Source organism: Ranitomeya imitator, chromosome 6 (assembly GCF_032444005.1).
Source record: "Ranitomeya imitator isolate aRanImi1 chromosome 6, aRanImi1.pri, whole genome shotgun sequence".
Taxonomy (NCBI): Eukaryota; Metazoa; Chordata; class Amphibia; order Anura; family Dendrobatidae; genus Ranitomeya; species Ranitomeya imitator.
In genome coordinates, this window is record NC_091287.1 from 27,149,258 (window position 1) to 27,173,219 (window position 23,962).

At 40.9% G+C, this 23,962-nt stretch overlaps 1 protein-coding gene across 6 annotated transcripts in view; it reads left to right on the forward strand.

Annotated features, from left to right (window-relative positions):
- Positions 1–23,962, forward strand: part of DYNC1I1 (dynein cytoplasmic 1 intermediate chain 1) — a 459,873-nt gene that overhangs the window by 286,607 nt on the left and 149,304 nt on the right. For all 6 annotated transcript variants that reach the window (XM_069729353.1, XM_069729352.1, XM_069729358.1 and 3 more), the window contains 4 exons: positions 5,267–5,413; positions 8,069–8,182; positions 13,851–13,984; positions 16,872–17,016. In XM_069729353.1, the coding sequence (XP_069585454.1) occupies positions 5,267–5,413; positions 8,069–8,182; positions 13,851–13,984; positions 16,872–17,016 (540 nt within the window). The remainder of the gene's footprint in view (positions 1–5,266; positions 5,414–8,068; positions 8,183–13,850; positions 13,985–16,871; positions 17,017–23,962) is intronic.

Sequence of the window (23,962 nt, forward strand, 5' to 3'; positions counted from 1 at the left end):
GAGTGCAGCTCTGGAGTATAATACAGGAGGTAACTCAGGATCAGTAATGTAATGTATGTACACAGTGACTGCACCAGCAGAATAGTGAGTGCAGCTCTGGAGTATAATACAGGATGTAACTCAGGATCAGTAATGTATGTTCACAGTGATTGCACCAGCAGAATAGTAAGTGCAGCTCTGGAGTATAATACAGGATGTAACTCAGGATCAGTAATGTAATGTATCTACACAGTGACTGCACCAGCAGAATAGTGAGTGCTGCTCTGGAGTATAATACAGAATGTAACTCAGGATCAGTAATGTAATGTATGTATACAGTGACTGCACCAGCAGAATAGTGAGTGCAGCTCTGGAGTATAATACAGGATGTAACTCAGGATCAGTAATGTAATGTATGTACACAGTGACTGCACCAGCAGAATAGTGAGTGCAGCTCTGGGGTATAATACAGGATGTAACTCAGGATCAGTAATGTCATGTATATAAAAAGTGACTGCGCCAGCAGAATAGTGAGTGCAGCTCTGGGGTATAATACAGGATGTAACTAAGGATCAGTAATGTAATGTATGTACACAGTGACTGCACCAGCAGAATAGTGAGTGCAGCTCTGGAGTATAATACAGGATGTAACTCAGGATCAGTAATGTAATGTATGTAAACAGTGACTGCACCAGCAGAATAGTGAGTGCAGCTCTGGAGTATAATACAGGATGTAACTGAGGATCAGTAATGTAATGTATGTACACAGTGATTGTGCACCAGCAGAATAGTGAGTGCAGCTCTGGGGTATAATACAGGATGTAACTCAGGATCAGTAATGTAATGTATGTACACAGTGACTGCACCAGCAGAATAGTGAGTCAGCTCTGGGGTATAATACAGGATGTAACTCAGGATCAGTAATGTAATGTATGTACACAGTGACTGCACCAGCAGAATAGTGAGTGCAGCTCTGGGGTATAATACAGGGTGTAACTCAGGATCAGTAATGTAATGTATGTACACAGTGACTGCACCAGCAGAATAGTGAGTCAGCTCTGGGGTATAATACAGGATGTAACTCAGGATCAGTAATGTAATGTATGTACACAGTGACTGCACCAGCAGAATAGTGAGTGCAGCTCTGGAGTATAATACAGGATGTAACTGAGGATCAATAATGTAATGTATGTACACAGTGACTGCACCAGCAGAATAGTGAGTGCAGCTCTGGGGTATAATACAGGATGTAACTCAGGATCAGTAATGTAATGTATGTACACAGTGACTGCACCAGCAGAATAGTGAGTGCAGCTCTGGAGTATAATACAGGATGTAACTCAGGATCAATAATGTAATGTATGTACACAGTGACTGTGCACCAGCAGAATAGCAGCTCTGGGGTATATACAGGATGCACCAGCAGAATAGTGAGTGCAGCTCTGGAGAATAATACAGGATTTAACTGAGGATCATCTATGCTATGTGAACCTCTAGCTGGCACAATTTCTGCCCATCATAAATACTCAGGGCTGTGGGTCTCAGATTATCCCATGGATGCCTACCAATGCTTTAAGGCAGCACTGACCAGGACCGGAGTCTATTTTTCCCAATAATCTATCCAAGAATGATTTTCATGAGGTTCAGAACTAAATTCAGGACAGAATTGGTGCTGTTTTGGAAATGTGCAGCCCCTTTACGCCCTGCGCTCATCATGTGTCCAGTGCAGTTGGGAATCTGCAGTGTGCGGATGGAACAGCTGCTTGTTCCGCCTGCAGCCCCAGGTAGCGAGGATATTACCATTGAAGGTAGATTAGACTTACGTGTGTCTGCTGGAACTAGACCTGGGAGTCCCTGTGAGGATACGGCTCTATTAAGACCACATGACGGCCGGGCTGGGTTACAAATGTTTTCATTGTATTCTATGAGGGCCGCCATGCCTGAGTGCATAACATACTGATGTAAGGCAGACTGTGCGCATTCTGCATCAGAAGCTTCTTAGCGGGGATCTTCTAAAACACGTCTTAACTTACAACTCAATTGGCTTCGACAACGTCTGCAGAATGAAATAAATGCTGAACAAGGAAAAGATACATGTACATACAGATGCTCCATAGAGGCGAGCGAAGGCTACCCTACAGCACAAGTATTAGCTGAGGACAAGGCTCAGATAAAGTGTGCGAGTGTGAAATATTGGATAGGCTCCATCGTAAATTGGGATCCCCCCTGTTATAGTACCTCACATACTGCACTGGGCCCTAACGGTATAACTGAGGGGACCCCCATACATAGTCACAGATACTGCTGCCTGCGAGCATATTAGCAGTGTAGTTGGTAGGAGTGCAAGTACTCAAACATCCAGAAACTCTGACAGGTAGACCAATAAAGGTCGCTGATCTGGCTCAGTTACTCCACATAGGAGATGTAGGAGCTATGGAAACTAGGGACCTCTAGTGCTCTCAAGCTATGGAAACTAGGGACCTCTAGTGCTCTCAAGCTATGGAAACTAGGGACCTCTAGTGCTCTCAAGCTATGGAACCTAGGACCTCTAGTGTTCTTGAGCTATGGAATCTAGGGACCTCTAGTGTTCCCGAGCTATGGAAACTAGGAACAACTAGTGTTCTCGAGCTATGGAAACTAGGGACCTCTAATGTTCTCGAGCTATGGAAACTAGGAACCTCTAGTGTTCTTGAGCTATGGAAGCTAGGAACCTCTAGTTTTCTCAAACTATGGAAACTAGGGACCTCTACTGTTCTCGAGCTATGGAAACTAGGAACCTCTAGTGTTCTCGAGCTATGGAAACTAGGAACCTCTAGTGTTTTCGAGCTATGGAAACTAGGGACCTCTAGTGCTCTCGAGCTATGGAAACTAGGGACCTCTAGTGTTCTCGAGCTATGGAAACTAGGGACCTCTAGTGCTCTCGAGCTATGGAAACTAGGGACCTCTAGTGTTCTCGAGCTATAGAAACTAGGGACCTCTAGTGCTCTTGAGCTATGGAAACTAGGGACCTCTAGTGTTCTCAAGCTATGGAAACTAGGAACCCCTAGTGTTCTCGAGCTATGGAAACTAGGGACCTCTAGTGTTCTCGAGCTATGGAAACTAGGGACCTCTAGTGTTCTCGAGCTATGGAAACTAGGAACCTCTAGTGTTCTCTAGCTATGGAAACTAGGAACCTCTAGTGTTCTCGAGCTATGGAAACTAGGGACCTCTAGTGTTCTTGAGCTATGGAAACTAGGAACCTCTAGTGCTCTCGTTCTACAGCACGTGGCTCCCAGGACTCTCCAATTAACACAAGATAAAAGCGAAAAATGGTCGATGGCTGCAAAAATTCTATAAGTAAGCACTTTTGCAAAATGTTTTTAGAATTTCTTCTACAGAGAACCAACGGATCAGACCTAAATGTGTAAACATCCCCTGACAAATCACCTCATCTTGGCCAGGGGTTCATAGTTTTTTTTACTTATTTTTGTGTTTTATACCTCCTTGCCTCTTCTACTCTTTTAATGTTAGTTTAGTTTATGTAGGGAGCTTTGAATTGTCAATTTCTTCAAAACTAGAGCTTTAATCTTATTGCCTCCAAATTTACGGTAACTTTGCCAATATCTCTATCTATCCAAAACTGAACCTTAAAGCGGTAGTCCCATAAACACCATTATCACTTATTCACGGTATACGGTCATGGCCAAAAGTGTTGGAACCATTGAAATTGTTCCATAAAATGAAGTATTTTTCCCAGAAAATTACTGCAATTACACCTGTTTTGTTATACACATGTTTATTTCCTTTGTGTGAATTGGAGCAATACAAAATAACATAGAAAAAAAAAGGCAAATTGGACTTAATTTCACACAAAACCCCAAAAATGGTCCAGACAAAATTGTTGGCACCTTTCCAAAAATTGTTTCAGGCATGTGATGCTCGTTAAAACTCACCTGTGGCAAGTAACAGGTGTGGACAATATGAAAATCACACCTGAAACCAGACTCAATCTTTGCATTGTTTGTTTTTGTGTGCCACATTAAGCATGGAGAACCAAAAGAGGAGAATACAACTGTTTGAGGTGTTGAGAAACAAAATTGTTGAAAAGTAATCAACAATCCATGATGCGCAACATAATCAAGAAGTTTACAACCCATGGCACTGTATCTAATCTCCCTGGACGTGGACGGCAGAGAATAATTGATGAAAGGCATCAACCCAGGATAGTCCAGATGTTGTATAAGCAGCCCCAATCAAGTTCTAAATGAATTCCAGCTGTTCTGCAGGCTCAGGGTGCATCGGTGTCAGCGTGAACTATCTGTCAACATTTGAATGAAATGAAACGCTATGGTAGGAGACCCAGGAGGACCCCGCTGCTGAAACAGAGACATAAATAAGCTAAACTTCAGTTTGCCAAAATGTACGTGAGTAAGCCAAAATCCTTCTGGGGAAAGTGTCTTGTGCACAGATGAGACCAAGATAGAGCTTTTTGGTAAAGCACATCATTCTACTGTTTACCAAAAACGGAATGAGGCCTACAAAGAAAAGAACACAGTACCTACAGTCAAAGATGAAAAACTTTGTAGAAAAAATCCAGCTCACTGCAGTAGAATAACCCGAACCATATTCCCCTTGATATCCTCTAGTATTTCTGTGTAATTTGTAGGGGTCTATCTGTTTCTTTTGTTTTCTACTTTATGAAGCCCCATTTACCTATCTATGAATTGGTGTTTACAGTTATTTATTCCAAAGGAGTGTGTAACCAAATATTAAACTGAGGGTACCAACATTTTTTTTCCGACCTATTTTTGGAGTTGTGTGTGACATTATATCCAATTTGCCTTTTTTTTCTGTTGTTTTTTTTTGTGTATGTTGTTCCAACACACACAAAACATGTGTATAACAAAACAAGTATAATTGCAATAATTTTATGGGGAAAATGCTTCATTTTTTTGGGGAGAATTTTAAGGGTTCCAATACTTTCAGCCATGACTGTAGATGATAAATGTATCAATGCTGGGAGTCTGAAAGCTAAGAATGGTCACTCATTCTAAGAACATGGGTACCAAAGTCCATTGTGTGAATGGAGCAGTAGTGAGCATGTGCAGCCACCAATCGTATAGACAGTTAATGAAGCAGAGGTTGCACATGCTCAGTAACATTTCATGCAGGGAACTTTGAGATAGCTGTTTTCTGGATTACTGGGGATCTCAGTGGTAATACCCCTAAGGATCATACATGAATCTTCTATATGATATATATTGTTTATAGGACAACCCTTTCAAGCCCTTTCCTCTTTGTTTTGCAGTCCTCGGTAATGTCAGTCTGCTTTGCTCGCTTTCATCCAAATCTGGTGATTGGTGGGACATACTCTGGACAGATAGTACTATGGGATAACCGCAGCCACAGGAGGACTCCAGTTCAGAGGACGCCACTTTCTGCTGCGGCGCACACGGTGAGCTCCTTATATTGGCCAAACACTCCGTTTTAATATTTATGATATGCATATAACACCATCATTGCATTATACATCACCCTGCTATATAAATTATCACTTATCCAATGGATAACTTTCATGTACGCTCAGCAATCACAGCACTTAGTGCCATTGACATTGAATGCAGGGCGCATGCACGATCTACCCTTTATTCAACTCCTTACTCCTTCTGGTTGCGGTTTTGCAGCTTTTGCCCCGCACTAGTAGATAGGTGATAATGTGTGTAGACCAGAATGCCCTTTTAAATATATATTTGGGAACATGTTTTCTTACTCCTAATTTTAGTAGTCTGGTATATTGGATATTTCATTACCTTGCCGGTCTCAGGGACACAGGAGTATTAGAATTTTCTTATGTACTAGAATAATTATATTACAATAGATACTAATGTAAAAGGCTCATTAGATGAGGTGGATCCTCAAAGCCCAAGGCCCGGGTGGGCACACGGGTGCAGCAGGCAGTTGATGCACATGGGAAACGCAAATAGGTAGCAGAGGTACTGGAAGCTGCAGGCAGATAGGAGACTTCCGGGAGACCACAAACTGGTAACAGAGGTCAGGCGGACAAGATACGGCCTGGAAACTGCAGGTGGATATGCAGCAGAGGTTCTGTAAAACTGGTAACAAGTACCAGAGGTACGTGAATCTGCAGGCAGACCAGAGACTTCTGGGAGATCGCAGCCAGGTAGCAGATGTCCTGGAAGCCACAGGTGGACACGTAGCAGAGGTACTCAAGATGTTTGGGAGACCAGAGACAGCAGAGGTCCTGGAAGCCAGAGGCGGACAGGAGTTGTCCTGAAGACAGCAGGTGGACAGATAACAGAGGCTCTGAGAGACCGAGATCAAGTAGCAGAGGTACTGGAAGCTGCAGGCAGACTAGAGACATCCGGCAGATCTCAGACAGGTGGCAGAGATCCTGGAAGCCTCAGGTGGACAGGAGATTCCCTGGAAACTGCAGGCGGACACATGGCATAGGTACTGGAAGCTGCAGACAGACTGGAGACTTTCAGGAGATAGCAGACAGCTAGCAGAGGTCATGGAAGCCGCATATGGACAGGAGATGTCCTGCAAATAGCATCTGAACACATAGCAGAGGTCCTGGAAAACAAGTATCAGAGATACTGGAAGCCACAGGCAGACAGGAGATGTCCTGGAGACTGCAGACACATAACTGAGGTACTGGAAGACACAGATGGGCTGGAGACCGCAAATAGGTAACTCTAAGGGTCTGGAAGCCACAGGCAGCCAGGAGACATACTGGAGACCGCAGACAGGGAGCTGTGCACAGACAATCTAAAAATCTTAATAGCAAGACACAGACTTTTGTCTTGGTAGGCCTTACATAGGCCTAGGAAGCTCAACACATGGGAGCATTCTGAGCTACTTGCCAAGTCCAACGTGGAGCAAAAGATAGTTTAGCAGACCGGGATGTAGGAAGCAGAGCTAACTTGCTAGTCACTGGGGGTCCCACCTCTGAGACTCTCCATCAATTCCAAGAATGGGGCTCTAAAGTTCTCCATTTCAACAGAACAATGGCCACGCATGCGCACATCTCCATTTATAATAAATTAAGATACTTCAGAGCTTCATTCCTTGGATCTGTGGTGGTCCCAATGGTGCAGCTTTTGCCATGATTTTTAGACAGTTCTTATCTGTCTGTATACACCAGTAAGTCCCTGTATTTACCAAATATCCGTATATACCATCATTAGCAAATGATTCCAATATCAAGATAAAGCTATCATAAAAAAACCTCATTAAAGACAGATACAAAGTTAAACCTTTATTAATGATTTAAAGAAATGCTTGCAGCATCCATCCATCTAACCTTCTGATGAGCCGTGTGGTGAAACGCGTAGAGGTCACATGACATCTGAATGATAAGTACTCCCGTCTGACTATTTCATTGCCATCATGCTTTATTATATGTCCTACTGGAGAATCTAGCTGGGGCGCCATATCCGCTGACCAGTAGGGTGCCAACCTCCGCTGTTCAGGCAGGGCACAGCGCAGGGGTCATGCAATCTATATTCGATCATTTATATCCTCTTTACCATTGTGCATGACTGGTTACTTTCTCTGACCTTACATCCACCTACTTGCCTCTTTTTTCTACTGTCCCTTTAGCATTTACTGAGTGTGGGTCCCCTTAGGACATGAGAGTTGTGCATTGGTCACTTATGGCGAGGGCCACACAGGACAATAGGGTCGGTCATCGGTGAGCGGGGGGGGGGGGCGGGGGGCGTCAATTTCGGAATTTTCTTTATAGGGTGCCAACCTCCGCAGGTAGGTAGGTGCTAGGTCAGGGACCATTTATAGGGTGGACGTAGTATGCACCTTTCTGTATGGTGTGTCTCACTGTATGTTGTTTGTCCCCTTTCTTTGAATCATTAATAAAGGTTTAACTTTTTATCTGTCTTTAATGAGGTTTATTTTATGATAGCTTTTTCAAATATAACCTCGTGTAAATTAGGATTTTTGCAATATCAAGATAAATACAATTTCCATAGAACTTTTAACATCTATTTCTATGTAGTGCAACATGTCATTCACTTACTGTTCGGACCCCTGTGAACGATAATGGCTATCATAGGGTTGTGTCTGTCTCTTCCAGCATCCTATCTACTGCGTGAATGTGGTGGGGACGCAGAACGCGCACAACCTTATTACTGTTTCCACTGACGGTAAATTGTGCTCCTGGAGTTTGGATATGCTCTCAGCTCCACAGGTGGGTATTTATTTAGCTCCATGAGAACCACTCTGCCTAATGCATTAATGGACACGGACTGAGAGTGCCTGAAACAAATGGATATAAGTCAAAAAGTTAAACTTTCTTCTAACAGGAAAAACTTATGTTTGCAAATGCCTCAACAAAACAGTATTTACAGAAGCAAAAAAACGGCTGAAAAGTCAATAATTTCATAAATCAGGACCTCTAGGATCATCTCAAGTAGTGGTGGTTATACAGTTGAGAAAGTGTCACAAATCATTCTTACTTGACTACTAGTGGTGGTTATACAGTTGAGAAAGTGTCACAAATCCTTCTTACTTGACTACTAATGGTGGTTATACAGTTGAGAAAGTGTCACAAATCCTTCTTACTTGACTACTAGTGGTGGTTATGCAGTTGAGAAAGTGTCACAAATCCTTCTTACTTGACTACTAGTGATGGTTATACAGTTGAGAAAGTGTCACAAATCCTTCTTACTTGACTACTAGTGGTGGTTATACAGTTGAGAAAGTGTCACAAATCCTTCTTACTTGACTACTAGTGGTGGTTATGCAGTTGAGAAAGTGTCACAAATCCTTCTTACTTGACTACTAGTGGTGGTTATACAGTTGAGAAAGTGTCACAAATCCTTCTTACTTGACTACTAGTGGTGGTTATGCAGTTGAGAAAGTGTCACAAATCCTTCTTACTTGACTACTAGTGGTGGTTATACAGTTGAGAAAGTGTGACAAATCCTTCTTACTTGACTACTAGTGGTGGTTATACAGTTGAGAAAGTGTCACAAATCCTTCTTACTTGACTACTAGTGGTGGTTATACAGTTGAGAAAGTGTCACAAATCCTTCTTACTTGACTATTAGTGGTGGTTATGCAGTTGAGAAAGTGTCACAAATCCTTCTTACTTGACTACTAGTGGTGGTTATACAGTTGAGAAAGTGTCACAAATCCTTCTTACTTGATCACTAATTACTTTCTGAAGACTTTTCCAGCTTTTCAAGAGTTACTTTACTTTTTTGATACTTTCTAAAAACCTTGAAAACTTCTTCAGTTCTTTCAGAGTTACTTTATATTTTTGATACTTTCTTGAAATTGAAGATTTCTGCAGCTCTTCAGGTCTTACTTTATCTTATTGATACATCCTAGAAACTTGAATACTTCTTGAGTTCTTTCAGGTTTTTTTTTCTTATCTTATTAATATTTTCTTTATACTTTCTAGAAATGATGAAGGCTTCTCCAACTTCTCAAGAATTTCATACTTTTTTGATGCTTCCTGGAAATGTTAAAGACTTTTCTAGCTCTTCAAAAAGTTATTTCCCATAGTTTCATTTTTATTGATACTTCCTACTTATTTTGAAGACTTATTCAGTTCTCGATCATGTAATTTAGTGATGACTGGAATGTTGAGAATTCTTCTGTTGTGTCACAGTTTACTTTCTAGAAATTCTGAACACTTCCAGCTCTAGAAAAGTTACCGTACTTTATTTTCTTCATACTAATTAGGAATCTTAAATATTTATCCAGCTCCTCGTCAAGAGTTACTTTTAATACTTACTTTCCGTATTTTCCAGTTCTTCAAAAGTCACTTTATTTTCTTGATACTCTGTAGAACTTCTGAAGACTTTTCTAACTTTCAAATAGTTTATTTTTTATGATACTGTTTACAAATCCTCCATCTCTTCGAGAGTTTTTTTTTTTTACCTTATTTGATATTTCCTTCACACTTTGTAGAAATTCTGAAGATTTATCCAACCCCCTCAAGAGATGGTTCATCTTTCTCATACTTTCTTGCCACTTTATAGAAAGTCTGAAGCCATTTCCATCTTTAAAAAAAAAAAAATTAATTCCTTCTCTATGCTTAATAGAACGTTTGAAGACTTTCTTCAGTTCTTCAAGTGTTATTTTTCTTCCTTGATTCATTCTAAAAACCATAAAGACTTTTCCAGCTCTTCTTTGTCTGGAAGCTTTTTAAAAATTCTCAGAAATTGTCCTGTCTCATCAAGAATTATTTTATCTTTTATATACTTTTTAGAAATCCTGAAGACTTTTTCAGTCCTTCGAGAATTATTATTTATCCTCGGTAGTTTGTAGAAGGCTTCTTCTGCTCTTCAGAATTATCTTATTGATACTTTACGTATAGAAATCCCATTAACAGCTCAAGTTCTAAATAAGGACTTATTTTGATGATACCTTAGACATTCTGAAGACTTATCCTGTTCCTTAAAAGTTTCTTTTTATTCTCCTTTATACTTTATAGACATGCTGAAGACGACTCCAGTTCTACAAGAGTTGTTTTAATCTCCTTCATACTTTCTAAAAAATATTTAGAATTGAGAGTCCTCAGTGGTTGATACCTTTTAATGGCTAACTGAAAAGATGGTAACACATTGCAAGCTTTCGAGACTACACAGGTCTCTTCATCAGGCAAAGACTAAAAGAAATTCTGAAGAATCACATATTTATGCACAACATGGCATAGAAAAAAAAGGGGAAAACCCATGGATAAGACAGGTGACATGAAGCAGAATTACCATGAGTGATAAACAGTTATGTCCATAAATATTGGGCCAGTTCTTAGATAAGGATTGTTTTATTGTCCTCTGATTGGGGTCTCTGTTGTGATGACCCCTCATAGTCTGAGGGGCAAGTTCCGTAGTTGATGTAAAAAGACATAAATCCGTGCGACACATTCATTCCTGCAGTGAGACTGTCAAAGGTCGTCATCAGTTTATATTCCCAGACTCTTGTGTCTCTCTGAGATTTGAAGCTACCTTTTAACACAAGTAATTTCATGTCCATAACGTTATGATTTGGGAGACAAAAATGTATTGCCACAGGTAGATCCATTCTTTTTTCTCTTATTGTGTGGCGGTGAGAATTAATTCTTGTTCTAAGCTTTTGCCCTGTCTACCCCACATACAGACCACCAGTTGGACATTTACAACTGAACATGGACAAAACAGAATTCATCATCTTTCCCCCATCTCACTCTACCCCTCCACCAGACCTATCCATCAATGTCAATGGCTGCTCACTTTCCCCAGTCCCACACGCCCGGTGCCTCGGGGGGATCCTCGACTCTGCCCTCTCTTTCAAGCCACATATCCAAGCCCTTGCCTCCTCCTGCCGTCTCAAACTCAAAAATATTTCCCGGATCCGTGCTTTCCTTGACCGCGACACCGCAAAAACGCTAGTGCATGCCCTTATCATCTCCCGCCTCGACTACTGCAACCTCCTACTCTCTGGACTCCCCTCTAGCACTCTGGCACCACTCCAATCCATCCTACACTCTGCTGCCCGACTAATCCACCTGTCTCCCCGCTATTCCCCAGCCTCTCCCCTATGTCAAGCCCTTCACTGGCTTCCTATCGCCCAGAGACTCCAGTTCAAAACCCTCACACTGAAATACAAAACCATCCACAACCTGTCTCCTCCATACATCTGTGACATGGTCTCCCGGTACCTACCTACACGCAACCTCCGATCCTCTCAAGACCTCCTTCTCTACTCCCCTCTCATCTCTTCTTCCCACAACCGCATCCAAGACTTCTCCCGTGCTTCCCCCATACTCTGAAACTCTCTACCCCAACACATCAGACTCTCGCCTACCATAGAAACCTTCAAAAAGAACCTGAAGACTCATCTCTTCCGACAAGCCTACAGCCTGCAGTGATCCTGAAGTTACTGAACCGCCGCGCAACCTGCCCTACCCTCTCCTAGTGTTTCATCACCCATCCCCTGCAGACTGTGAGCCCTCGCGGGCAGGGTCCTCCCTCCTTATGTACCCGTGTGCCTGTTATCTGCTAATGTTTAATGTATTTGTCTATATTTGCCTCGTATTCACATGTAAAGCGCCATGGAATAAATGGCGCTATAAAAATGTATAATAATAATAATAAATTTAGTACAAATAATTAGGTACACCACATTAGAAGTGTCGCAGCTGAAAATACCTGGTACCTTGTAGTCCGGATGTGAATTGGGGATCTTTATCTTGTCCATGGTCATTATAAATGGACAGGTTTTACATTTTTTCTGGTTGCAGGGAAAGGTACCTGCAACTGTTGGAGAGGACAGGGAGCTCTTGACAATGATGCTTCTTAGATTTGGATTGTAATCGGGCATCTTTTTGTACAATCTTTTTTACAAAAAGATGCCCGCTTACAATCCATTTTTCCAGACCCCCCACTAATGTGTTTTAGGCAGCCCCCAAATCTAAGAAGCATCTTTGTCAGGAGCTCCCTGTCCTCTCCAACAGCTGCAGGTACCTTTCCTTGCAATCAGAAAAAATGTAAAACCTGTCCATTTATAATGACCACGGACAAAATAAAGATCCCCAACTCACATCAGGACAAGATACCAGGTACTTTCAGCTGCGACACTTCTAATGTGGTGTACCTAATTATTTGTACTAAATGTCCAACTGGTGGTCTGTATGTGGGGTAGACAGGGCAAAAGCTGAGAACAAGAATGAACTCTCATCGCCATACAATAAGAGAAAAAAGAATAGATCTATCTGTGGCAATACATTTTTGTCTCCCAAATCATAACATTATGGACATGAAATTACTTGTGTTAAAAGGTAGCTTCAAATCTAAGAGAGACAGAAGAGTCTGGGAATATAAACTGATGACGACCTTTGACAGTCTCACTGCAGGAATGAATGTGTTGCATGGATTTATGTCTTTTTACATCAACTAAGGAACTTGCCCCTCAGACTATGAGGGGTCATCACATCAGAGACCCTAATCACAGGACAATAAAACAATCCTTATCTAAGAACTGGCCCAATATTTATGGACATAACTGTTTATCACTCATGGTAATTCTGCTTCATGTCACCTGTCTTATCCATGGGTTTTCCCTTTTTTTTCTATGCTATGTTGTGCATAAATATGTGATTCTTCAGAATTTCTTTTAGTCTTTGCCTGATGAAGAGACCTGTGTAGTCTCGAAAGCTTGCAATTTGTTACCATCTTTTCAGTTAGCCATTAAAAGGTATCAACCACTGAGGACTCTCAATTCTAAATATTTCTCTATCTACTGGCTAACACGGTACCAAGATATATATCTTTCCTGTATCATACTTTCTAGAAATTCTGAAGACTGATTTTGCGCTTCTAGAGTTGCTTTCTATTCTTCATATTTATAGGTGAGACTTGACCAACTTTTAATTTGAGTTTATTACTTCGTTTAGCATATACAAGATGTTCTGTACATCCTAAATATTGGAAGAAATTTTACTTATGGGATTTCAGAAATTATTTAATTGAACCAAAAAACTGTCGACACTGTTGCGCACGTTGTGTCTGGGCTGCATCTGCTTCTACATACCCTGTATGAAAAGTTCCCAAGCTTTGACTCTCCAACTGTCACAGAACTACATATCCCAGCAAGCAACAGTCAGAGAATGTAAGAGTTGTAGGTTTGCCATGAAAGTGTACGATTTATGGAAGAGGTAGGGAAATGGCACCCCTGGGCCATTTATGCCCTTCATAGGAGCTTCCTACAGATCTTAATGGTGGTCCTCTATCTTTGACGGCTAGCCTTGTTATTATCAGTGTGGCTTATTGAATATCTGGACACTTTTCTGATTAGCTGTTATAATAGTTGTTTTTTTATTTTTAGAATTGAAAATCTGTTTTCTAATTTAGTTGATTTTGTTTCAGGAAAGTATGGAACTGGTCTACAACAAGTCCAAGTCAGTAGCAGTTACCGGGATGGCGTTCCCAACAGGAGACGTTAACAATTTTGTGGTGGGGAGCGAAGAGGGGACAGTTTACGCTGCATGCCGTCATGGAAGGTAGAGTCACGCGTTGCCTTTTCTTATCAGTGCATTATATATACTTACACTAAATCAAACCTGTGTCGCTAGATGAATGAATATATCATATGCTTCAACAGAGATACAGGTCTACACCCCCCAGACAAGGATGTGTCAGGAAAGCTGTATACAGACCCTTTTCTGCGTGTAAAGCATATTGTTACTGATCTGCCTTATACAACTGTTAATGTCTTGCCCGAATTCTCATAATAATGAGATGACTCTGCTAACTCTGTCTGATTCTATACAGCAAAGCTAAAAATTGAACTAAAGAACATGGGAAGTGTCTGTGTATTGTGTTTGTTCCAGTGGAGCAGTTGAGAACCAAAATATTTTTGGCCTAATATATATTTTTATTAATTAAAATACAAAAAAATTGATTAAAAAAACAAATGTTATGCAGCACAACAGCATTATGAGCAGAAGAAGTCAATAGGCAAATATGAAACAAACTACAGGGTGGGCCATTTATATGGATACACCTACATAAAATGGGAATGGTTGGTGATATCAACTTACTGTTTGTGGCACATTAGTATATGGGAGGGGGAAAACTTTTTAAGATGGTTGGGGACCATGGTGGCCATTTTGAAGTTGGCCATTTTGGATACAACTTTATTTTTTTCAATGGGAAGAGGGTCATGTGACACATCAATCTTATTGAGAATTTCACAAGAAAAGCCATAGTGTGCTTGGTTTTAACATAACTTTATTCTTTCATGAGTTATTTACAAGTTTATGACCACTTAGAAAATGTGTTCAAAGTGCTGCCCATTGTGTTGGATTGTCAATGCAACCCTCTTCTCCCACTCTTGACACACCGATAGCAACACCGCAGAAGAAATGCTAGCACAGGCTTCCAGTATCCGTTGTTTCAGATGCTGCACATCTCGTATCTTCACAGCATAGACAATTGCCTTAAGATGACCCCAAAGATAAAAGTCTAAGGGGGTCAGATCGGGAGACCTTGGTGGCCATTCAACTGGCCCACAACAACAATCCACTTTCCAGGAAACTCTTCATGTAGGAATGCTCGGATTTGACACCCAACATAGTGCACCACATGACCCTATTCCCATTGAAAAAATAAAGTTATATCCAAAATTGCCAACTTCAAAATGGCCACCATGGTCACCACTCATCTTGAAAAGTTTTCCCTCTCCGATATGCTAATGTGCCACAAACAGGAAGTTGATATCACCAACCATTCCCATTTTATTAGGTGTATCCATGTAAATGGACCACCCTGCACAACAGTACATTCATGTGGGCTTTTTATGTCCCTTAAGTGCATTTCTATCTGCTCTTTGCTTCACTGCTCTTATAGTATAGAACTATCCTCAATACTATACTGATTATACAGTAGAGAACCTCCTCTATACTTTACTGATTATACAGTAGAGAACCCTCCTCCATGCTGCACTGTTCTGACAGTAGAGAACCCTCCTGTATATTTCACTTCTCTTACAGTAGAGAACCCTCCTCTATGCTGCACTGTTCTTACAGTAGAGAACCCTCCTGTATATTTCACTTCTCTTACAGTAGAGAACCCTTCTCCATGCTGCACTGTTCTTACAGTAGAGAACCCTCCTGTATATTTCACTTCTCTTACAGTAGAGAACCCTTCTCTATGCTGCACTGTTCTTACAGAAGAGAACCCTCCTGTATATTTCACTTCTCTTACACTAGAGAACCCTCCTCCATGCTGAACTGTTCTTACAGTAGAGAACCCTCCTGTATATTTCACTTCTCTTACAGTAGAGAACTCTCTTGAATATTTCACTTCTCTTACACTAGAGAACCCTCCTCTATGCTGCACTGTTCTTACAGTAGAGAACCCTCCTGTATATTTAATTACTCTTACAGTAGAGAACCCTTCTCCATGCTGCACTGTTCTGACAGTAGAGAACCCTCCTGTATATTTCACTTCTCTTAGAGTAGAGAACCCTTCTCCATGCTGCACTGTTCTTACAGTAGAGAACCCTCCTGTATATTTCACTTCTCTTACAGTAGAGAACCCTCCTCTATGCTGCACTGTTCTTACAGTAGAGAACCCTCCTGTATATTTCACTTCTCTTACAGTAGAGAACCCTCCTCTATGCTGCACTGTTCTTACAGTAGAGAACCCTCCTGTATATTTCACTTCTCTTACAGTAGAGAACCCTCCTCTATGCTTTAAAGATTTTACAGTAAAGAACTCTCATTTAAGCTTTACCGCTCTTACAGTAGAGAACTCCCCTTTATATTTCTCTGCTCTTACAGTAGAGAACCCTCCTCTATGCTTTATACTTTCCGCTATGCACTGGGGGAAAAAATATGCAAATTAGTTCGAAATTCAGAATAAAAGAAAGCTGTGTCTCGAGTGCCACTTATTGCAGTTAGCTTTTTTTTTTTAACAATATTCCTGTGGCTTAAATCCTTAGTTGTGTTGCAAAACTCTTGTGGCACTTGAGAGACAATTTACTTCCTTTAGGAAACTCAAATTTAATATGCATGGTTCCAAAGCCAAAATACAAACAGCGAACGAAGCAGGAACTGCGACACTTCATATGCTATCTAGTGGCTGTTCCTGCAGCTCAGCTTCCATTGAAGTGAATGTTATCCGAGGCTGCAGTACCAGTAATGACCACTACGCAGTGTATGGTGCTACTTCCAAAATTAGATTGATGATGGGCGCCAGGTGGCCTAGCCCCACTGATCTGATATTAATGACGTCTTCTTGATAGGTCATCATTTTCTCAAGCCTGGAAAATCCCTTTAAGACCGTATTTCCTTTGAAATGATTCTACTATTTTTTTTTTTGCATCCACTTAATAGATGGCAGATGTTGTGCAGTTAGTAATTGAACTTTGCAATGTGTGTGCAGCAAAGCCGGCATCAGCGAAGTGTACGAAGGCCACCAGGGCCCAATCACAGGACTCAACTGCCACAGCGCCGTGGGAGCCATCGACTTCTCCCATCTGTTCCTGACATCATCCTTCGACTGGACGGTCAAGCTGTGGACCACTAAGGTGAGCGCTGCCACTAGACTTTTCCTACTTTTTCCTTCTTAAAAAAAAATTAAAAATTCTAATTTATTTATTTTTTGTGACACCCAAGTTCTCGATCTCCGTGCTGGACTCCAGCCAAAATATGTGCGAAAATAATACAATTGGGTTTGTATCTTTTTTAAAAAATTTTATTAAAGGTTCCTTTTCTTTTTTTTTTTAAACTGGTCCCCATTAATACGGACCATGTGTCAGAGCTATGAAAGTACAGGAGAGGTAATGAGAATATTGTACGGCCGCGGATCACATTTCGTACATATGGCAATGTGATACCGTTGACGGTAGCGTTACATGAAGATGACATCTAGTGATCTGAGAACTAATTTCTTCAGAATTCGTCAATTTTTTTAAAATATGGAAACCTTAAACTCGTATAAAAGGTTACGTCCCTCTGTCCGCGCAGGTGGCTTCCATTAAGTCTCCTAGGTATTTTTCCATTACCGTTTCGTACCTGTGAACTTCAGCTTGGAAGAAATGGGAATTCCTGGCCTCCTGCGGAGGAATAGAGTTTAGTTTTGATGGAAAGGAGACATGAGATTGTATCGTCTTCTACTTAGACATCGTTGGGGCCCAGGTACGGAACGTGTCGGAGGAAGATGTGTCAGATTATTAGGAGGTGTTGATGTATGTTGCATCTTGTTTTTGCATGTCCAAAAATTTACGCTACTTTTTTGGCAGAAATTTTTGGACATTTCTTTGGCTGTAGAAGCCCAGGCCCTTCAGCTAAGCCTCGCCTGCTTTTTAGGAAAATGTCAAGAGCATTGAAAAGTTACAAAAAGTTGAAAATTCTTACCAAAATTTGCTATTTTTTTTCCTATTTGAAAACGAGCACAAATTTCCACCGGTGGCTCCGTAAAGAATATGCACCCCCCCCTTTCTTTTGGACATTTCTTTGGCTGTAGAAGCCCCAGCCCTTCAGCTAAGCCTCGCCTGCTTTTTAGAAAAATGTCAAGAGCATTGAAAAGTTACAAAAAGTTGAAAATTCTTACCAAAATTTGCAATTTTTTTCCTATTTGAAAACGGGCACAAATTTCCACCGGTGGCTCCGTAAAGAATATGCACCCCTCCTACTTTTATCACAGTAGTGCTGCTAAAAGTAGCAATCGAGGCAGGAATAGGCCACTGTCCTTTATACCCCAAAAAAGTGCCAATTCCTTCATCTGAATAGTTCTTGCATGAACTTTGCTACGACTTACGGCGATGGCAGATATTCTCTTGGGCTCAATAGGAGAATAGGAGAATAGGAGAAATTCGTGTAAGTTTTCGAACGGGAAAAAAATGGCAAATTTTGGCAAGAATTTCTAACTTTTTGCAACTTTTCACTGCTCTCAACATTTTCCTAAAAACGATGTAGGGCCTAGCTAAAAGGCCTGGACCCCTAAAGCCGGAGAAATATCCAAAAATTTATGCTAAAAAAGGGGCAGAAATCATAGCTCAAAAATGTGTCCCCAGTGGCCGGCAAAGATTTCACTTTCCAGGGCACAGACAGGCAAAAAAGAGTTAGATGAACGCCTCCTAATAATCTGACTCATCTTCCACCAGCTCATTCTGCACATAGATCAGTGTACGAAAGGACAATCTTGGTAAATTTTCCCAAATGTCTGGGGTTTAGGCTCAGGAGCAAACTAAAAAACCCGGTAATATTCAGCAGCACGTGGTGGTGACGTTTAGGAATTGTGCTGTAATAGGTGGGAACTATATGACACTATTTTGTGTGTTCTTAAAGGACGTGTTATTTGGATACTGCATGTTATGTGGACACTGTATGGCGGTATATATTTTTGAGAAAAATGTGAAACGTCCCCCAGCATCAAGCCCAGTAATTATTCTGATAATTTCAGACTAGTAATACTACCATATTGCCCCATCATTCTCTGCGATGAGACCCACGTCATTGTTGGGTCCCTTCTGTGATGGACCCCTGGTTCCTGCTGATCTAGCACCATTAACCGTGACCACCTTCCTCGACTGCAGGTACGTGCTTAAAATCCAGTTTTCAGACCCCTCTAATGATCTGGCCCTACGTTTAGGTGATTAATGTCATAGTCCCGACTTATTCCTCTAACCATTAGAAAATTGTGTGAAATCCCACAGCTTCACTGCTGTCACAGTGGAGAATCCTCATTTATGCCGACGGTAAAACTTTTTTGCTCACGATGTAGTGAATACTCTCTTGGTAAGGAAAAAACAAATATAGAATTTTATGATGCAGATCCATAATACAATGCACATGTAGTCTTTGGGCACATAGCTTTACTGCTCTTACAGTAGATAACCATCCCCTATGCTTCAGTGCTCTTAGAGTAGAGAACCCTCCTCTATGTGTGACTGCTCTTACAGTAGATAACCCTCCTCTATGCTTTTTTGCTCTTAGAGAACCCTCCTCTGTGTGACTGCTCTTACAGTAGATAACCCTCCTCTATGCTTTTCTGCTCTTAGAGAACCCTCCTCTGTGTGACTGCTCTTACAGTAGAGAACCCTCTTCTATGCTTGTCTGCTCTTACAGTAAAGAACCCTACTCTATGCTTCACTGCTTTTTCAGTAGAGAATCCTCCATTATCCTTTGTCGCTCTTACAATAGAGAACCCTTGCTTATGCTTTACTGCTTTTTCCATAGAAAATCTTCCTCTATGCTTTACTGCTTTTACAATAGAAAATCCTCCTCTATGCTTTACTGCTTTTACAAAAGAAAATCCTCCTCTATGCTTTACTGCTTTTCCATAGAAAATCTTCCTCTATGCTTTACTGCTTTTACAAAAGAAAATCCTCCTCTATGCTTTACTGCTTTTTCCATAGAAAATCCTCCTCTATGCTTTACTGCTTTTTCCATAGAAAATCTTCCTCTATGCTTTACTGTTTTTACAATAGAAAATCTTCCACTATGCTTTACTGCTTTTACAATAGAAAAACCTCCTCTATATTTTACTACTTTTACAATAGAAAACGCTCCTCTATGTTTTGCTGCTATTACAGTGGAGGAGCCTCTCCTATGCTTTACAGCGTTCATAGTAGAGAACCCCCTTCTATGCTTCACTGCTCGAACAGCAGAGAGCTCTTCTCTGTGCTTTATTGCTTTTGCAATAGAAAACTGTCCTCTACGTTTCATTACTGTTACAGTAGACGAGCCTCTTCTATGCTTTACTGCTTTTACAGTAAAGAATCCCTTTCTATTCTTAACTTCTCTTACAGCAGATAACCCATCTCTTTGCTTTACCTCCTTTACAATAAACAACCTTCCTCTATGTTTCACTGCCCTTACAGTAGAGAACCCTCCTCTATGCTTTTATGATTTTAGAGCGGAGAACCCTCCATAATGCATCACTGTTCCTACGGTTTAGAATCCACCTCAATGCTCACAGTAAAAACCTTGTTTTCTCAAGAAGTAGTGGACGCCACTTCATTAAGCCTCATGTTCAAGCCCAAGTGATGCGGATCTGTAATACAACAACACATCTTGTACATAAAGACGTTGATTTTTTTTTTAAAGGATTCCTTGAAAACATAAAACAAAATGTTATTGCTTCGAAGAGAGAATATAGAGCTTTACGTAGACACAATATGGCGGTATTCATAATGTGGACCTGTAGGGAATCTGCCACCATCCAGGGTCCGTTCCGGAGCCCTTAGAATAACCCATCATCAGACAGATCATTGATACTTTTATACAAAGTCACCACCTGCCCTACATAATTCCTTGGCTTTTGCAGCAGCTACCTGACTCTGATGGCTCATATTCCCAAAATCCCATTCAGTGTCAGTTTAACCCTTTACTGCAATCATGGGAGGTATAACAGGGAATCGCTACTAGAGCAACTTCCTAACATTTAGGAAGCTGGAGCCGCCGGAGCACGTCTTTCATGAAACCAATCACTTTCCTCATCCCATTAATCCTATTAATCTGTCTCACATTCATCGCGTTCCTAAACTGCAGTCACAGGTACACAATGCTCATTGTGCTCGCTAGACACATGTTCTGAGCCGCTGAAAGAATTTAATAGCAGTTTCAGCTTCTCGCCGGCTGTTTCCGAGGAAATATATAAATTTACTGTTCAATATTTATCCAGAAAAGGTAATTACAGTACGGCGTAACAGCCCGACTTGATTTGTATGGAAACACAAAGCAAAAAAAAAAAAAGCGGAAGCCTATAAATTCATCAGCGAAATCAAAGCTAGTCAGAGAATGTGTTTGTTTCTGTGTTTTTAGTTTGTTTTTTTAATTTTCTGCCTTTTTTCTTTTTTTAAACAATAATTGCTACACCCCCCCCCCCCCCCCGTGTCTGCACTTCATAATGGTACAGCCTAAAAATGTGTCTAAATCTGCACTCTCCTAATTTGACTGTTGTATTGTCACATGACTTTTCTGTGTGATGACTCCGCCCACTAGTGTTATCTGACCTTTCTCATTGGAGGAGGTGCTGCATAGGCGGGCAGAACTTCAGAGCAGACCATGGTAATGAAATGAGCTATACCATTATGCAATAAAGACAGGGGGAACTGCCCATTTAAAAGCAATTTTGAGTGGATATATGTATGAATATATATATATATATATCTATATATATATATACATATATATATATATATATATATATATACATACACACACACAAATGTTATAAATAAAACAAACAAAAGAATCCATCTGTCTGTATAATTTCTTGAGTTATAGCGATCTGGATACTGTCTTATAGGGGTGTCCATAGAAGAAAAAGAGCTGCTTCTATGGCAGTGGAGGGCTGCTGCGTGCATGCTCCTCCCACTATTTATAGCATTTTCCATTCGATCTTGGTCTATCATGTGCTATTTGTGCCTTTTTGGACAACTTTACCAGATTTCCAAGCACACTTGGGCAATAAGGTGTGTGTTTATGTAAATCCGGTCCAAAAGTAGGTGTTCCTGGAGTGCACTTGGGGTTTTTCCAGAAAAAAGGTGGGCGTGATTAGGGGTGGAGCTTAACCAGACCCAGAAATATTGACCATTATGCTTGCATATATGTTTTTTAATGTAAACTTCCTATGATCCAGCATAAAGCAGACTCTGCGAGTGCCAGATTATCAAACAGGGATAGAAAATTTTATATATATATATATATATATATATATATATATATATATATATACATACAGTGCAGACCAAAAGTTTGGACACACCTTCTCATTTAAAGTTTTTTCCGTATTTTCATGACTATGAAAATTGTACATTCACACTGAAGGCATCAAAACTATGAATTAACACATGTGGAATTATATACTTAACAAAAAAGTGTGAAACAACTGAAATTATGTCTTATATTCTAGGTTCTTCAAAGTAGCCACCTTTTGCTTTGATGACTGCTTTGCACACTCTTGGCATTCTCTTGATGAGCTTCATGAGGTAGTCACCGGGAATGGTTTTCACTTCACAGGTGTGCCCTGTCAGGTTTAATAAGTGGGAATTCTTAACTTATGTGGTTTGTCTCTATCAATTTTGTACATCGAGAGACTGAAATTCTCGCCCGTTCTTCCTTGGCAAACAGCTCGAGCTCAGTGAGGTTTGATGGAGATCGTTTGTGAACAGCAGTTTTCAGCTCTTTCCACAGATTCTCCATTGGATTGAGGTCTGGACTCTGACTTGGCCATTCTAACACCTGGATACGTTTATTTGTGAACCATTCCATTGTAGATTTTGCTTTATGTTTGGGATCATTGTCTTGTTGGAAGACAAATCTCCGTCCCAGTCTCAGGTCTTTTGCAGACTCCAACAGGTTTTCTTCAAGAATGGTCCTGTATTTGGCTCCATCCATTTTCTCATCAATTTTAACCATCTTCCCTGTCCCTGCTGAAGAAAATCAGGCCCAAACCATGATGCTGCCACCACCATGTTTGACAGTGGGGATGGTGTGTTCAGGGCGATGAGCTGTGTTGCCTTTACGCCAAACATATTGTTTGGCATTGTTGCCAAAAAGTTTGATTTTGGTTTCATCTGACCAGAGCACCTTCTTCCACATGTTTGGTGTCTCCCAGGCAGCTTGCTGCAAACTTTAAACAACACTTTTTATGGATATCTTTGAGAAATGGCTTTCTTCTTGCCACTCTTCCATAAAGGCCAGATTTGTGCAGTGTACAACTGATTGTTGTCCTATGGACAGACTGTCCCACCTCAGCTGTAGATCTCTGCAGTTCATCCAGAGTGATCATGGGCCTCTTGGCTGCATCTCTGATCAGTCTTCTCCTTGTTTGAGATGAAAGTTTAGAGGGACGGCCGGGTCTTGGTAGATTTGCAGTGGTATGATACTCCTTCCATTTCAATATGATCGCTTGCACAGTGCTCCTTGGGATGTTTAAAGTTTTGGAAATCATTTTGTATCCAAATCCGGCTTTAAACTTCTCCACAACAGTATCACGGACCTGCCTGTTGTGTTCCTTGGTCTTCATGATGCTCCCTGTGCTTCACACAGAACCCTGAGACTATCACAGAGCAGGTGAATTTATACGGAGACTTGATTACACACAGGTGGATTATATTTATCATCATTAGGCATTTAGGACAACACTGGATCATTCACAGATCCACAATGAACTTCTGGAGTGAGTTTGCTGCACTGAAAGTAAAGGGGCTGAATAATATTGCACGCCCCACTTTTCAGTTTTTGAATTTCCACAAAAATTTAAAATAACCAATAAATTTCATTCAACTTCACAATTGTGTTCCACTCGTTGATTCTTCACCAAAGATTTACATTTGGTATCTTTATGTTTGAAGCCTGATATGTGGGAAAAGGTTGAAAAGTTACAGGGGGCCGAATACTTCTGCAATGCACTGTATATATATACTAGCTATTGAACCCGTTCTACGCCCGGGGGCCAGCATTTATATTGGTATATGGTCTCCATTCTGGTATGTGCTGCTCCATCCTGCGTCCCCATCCTGT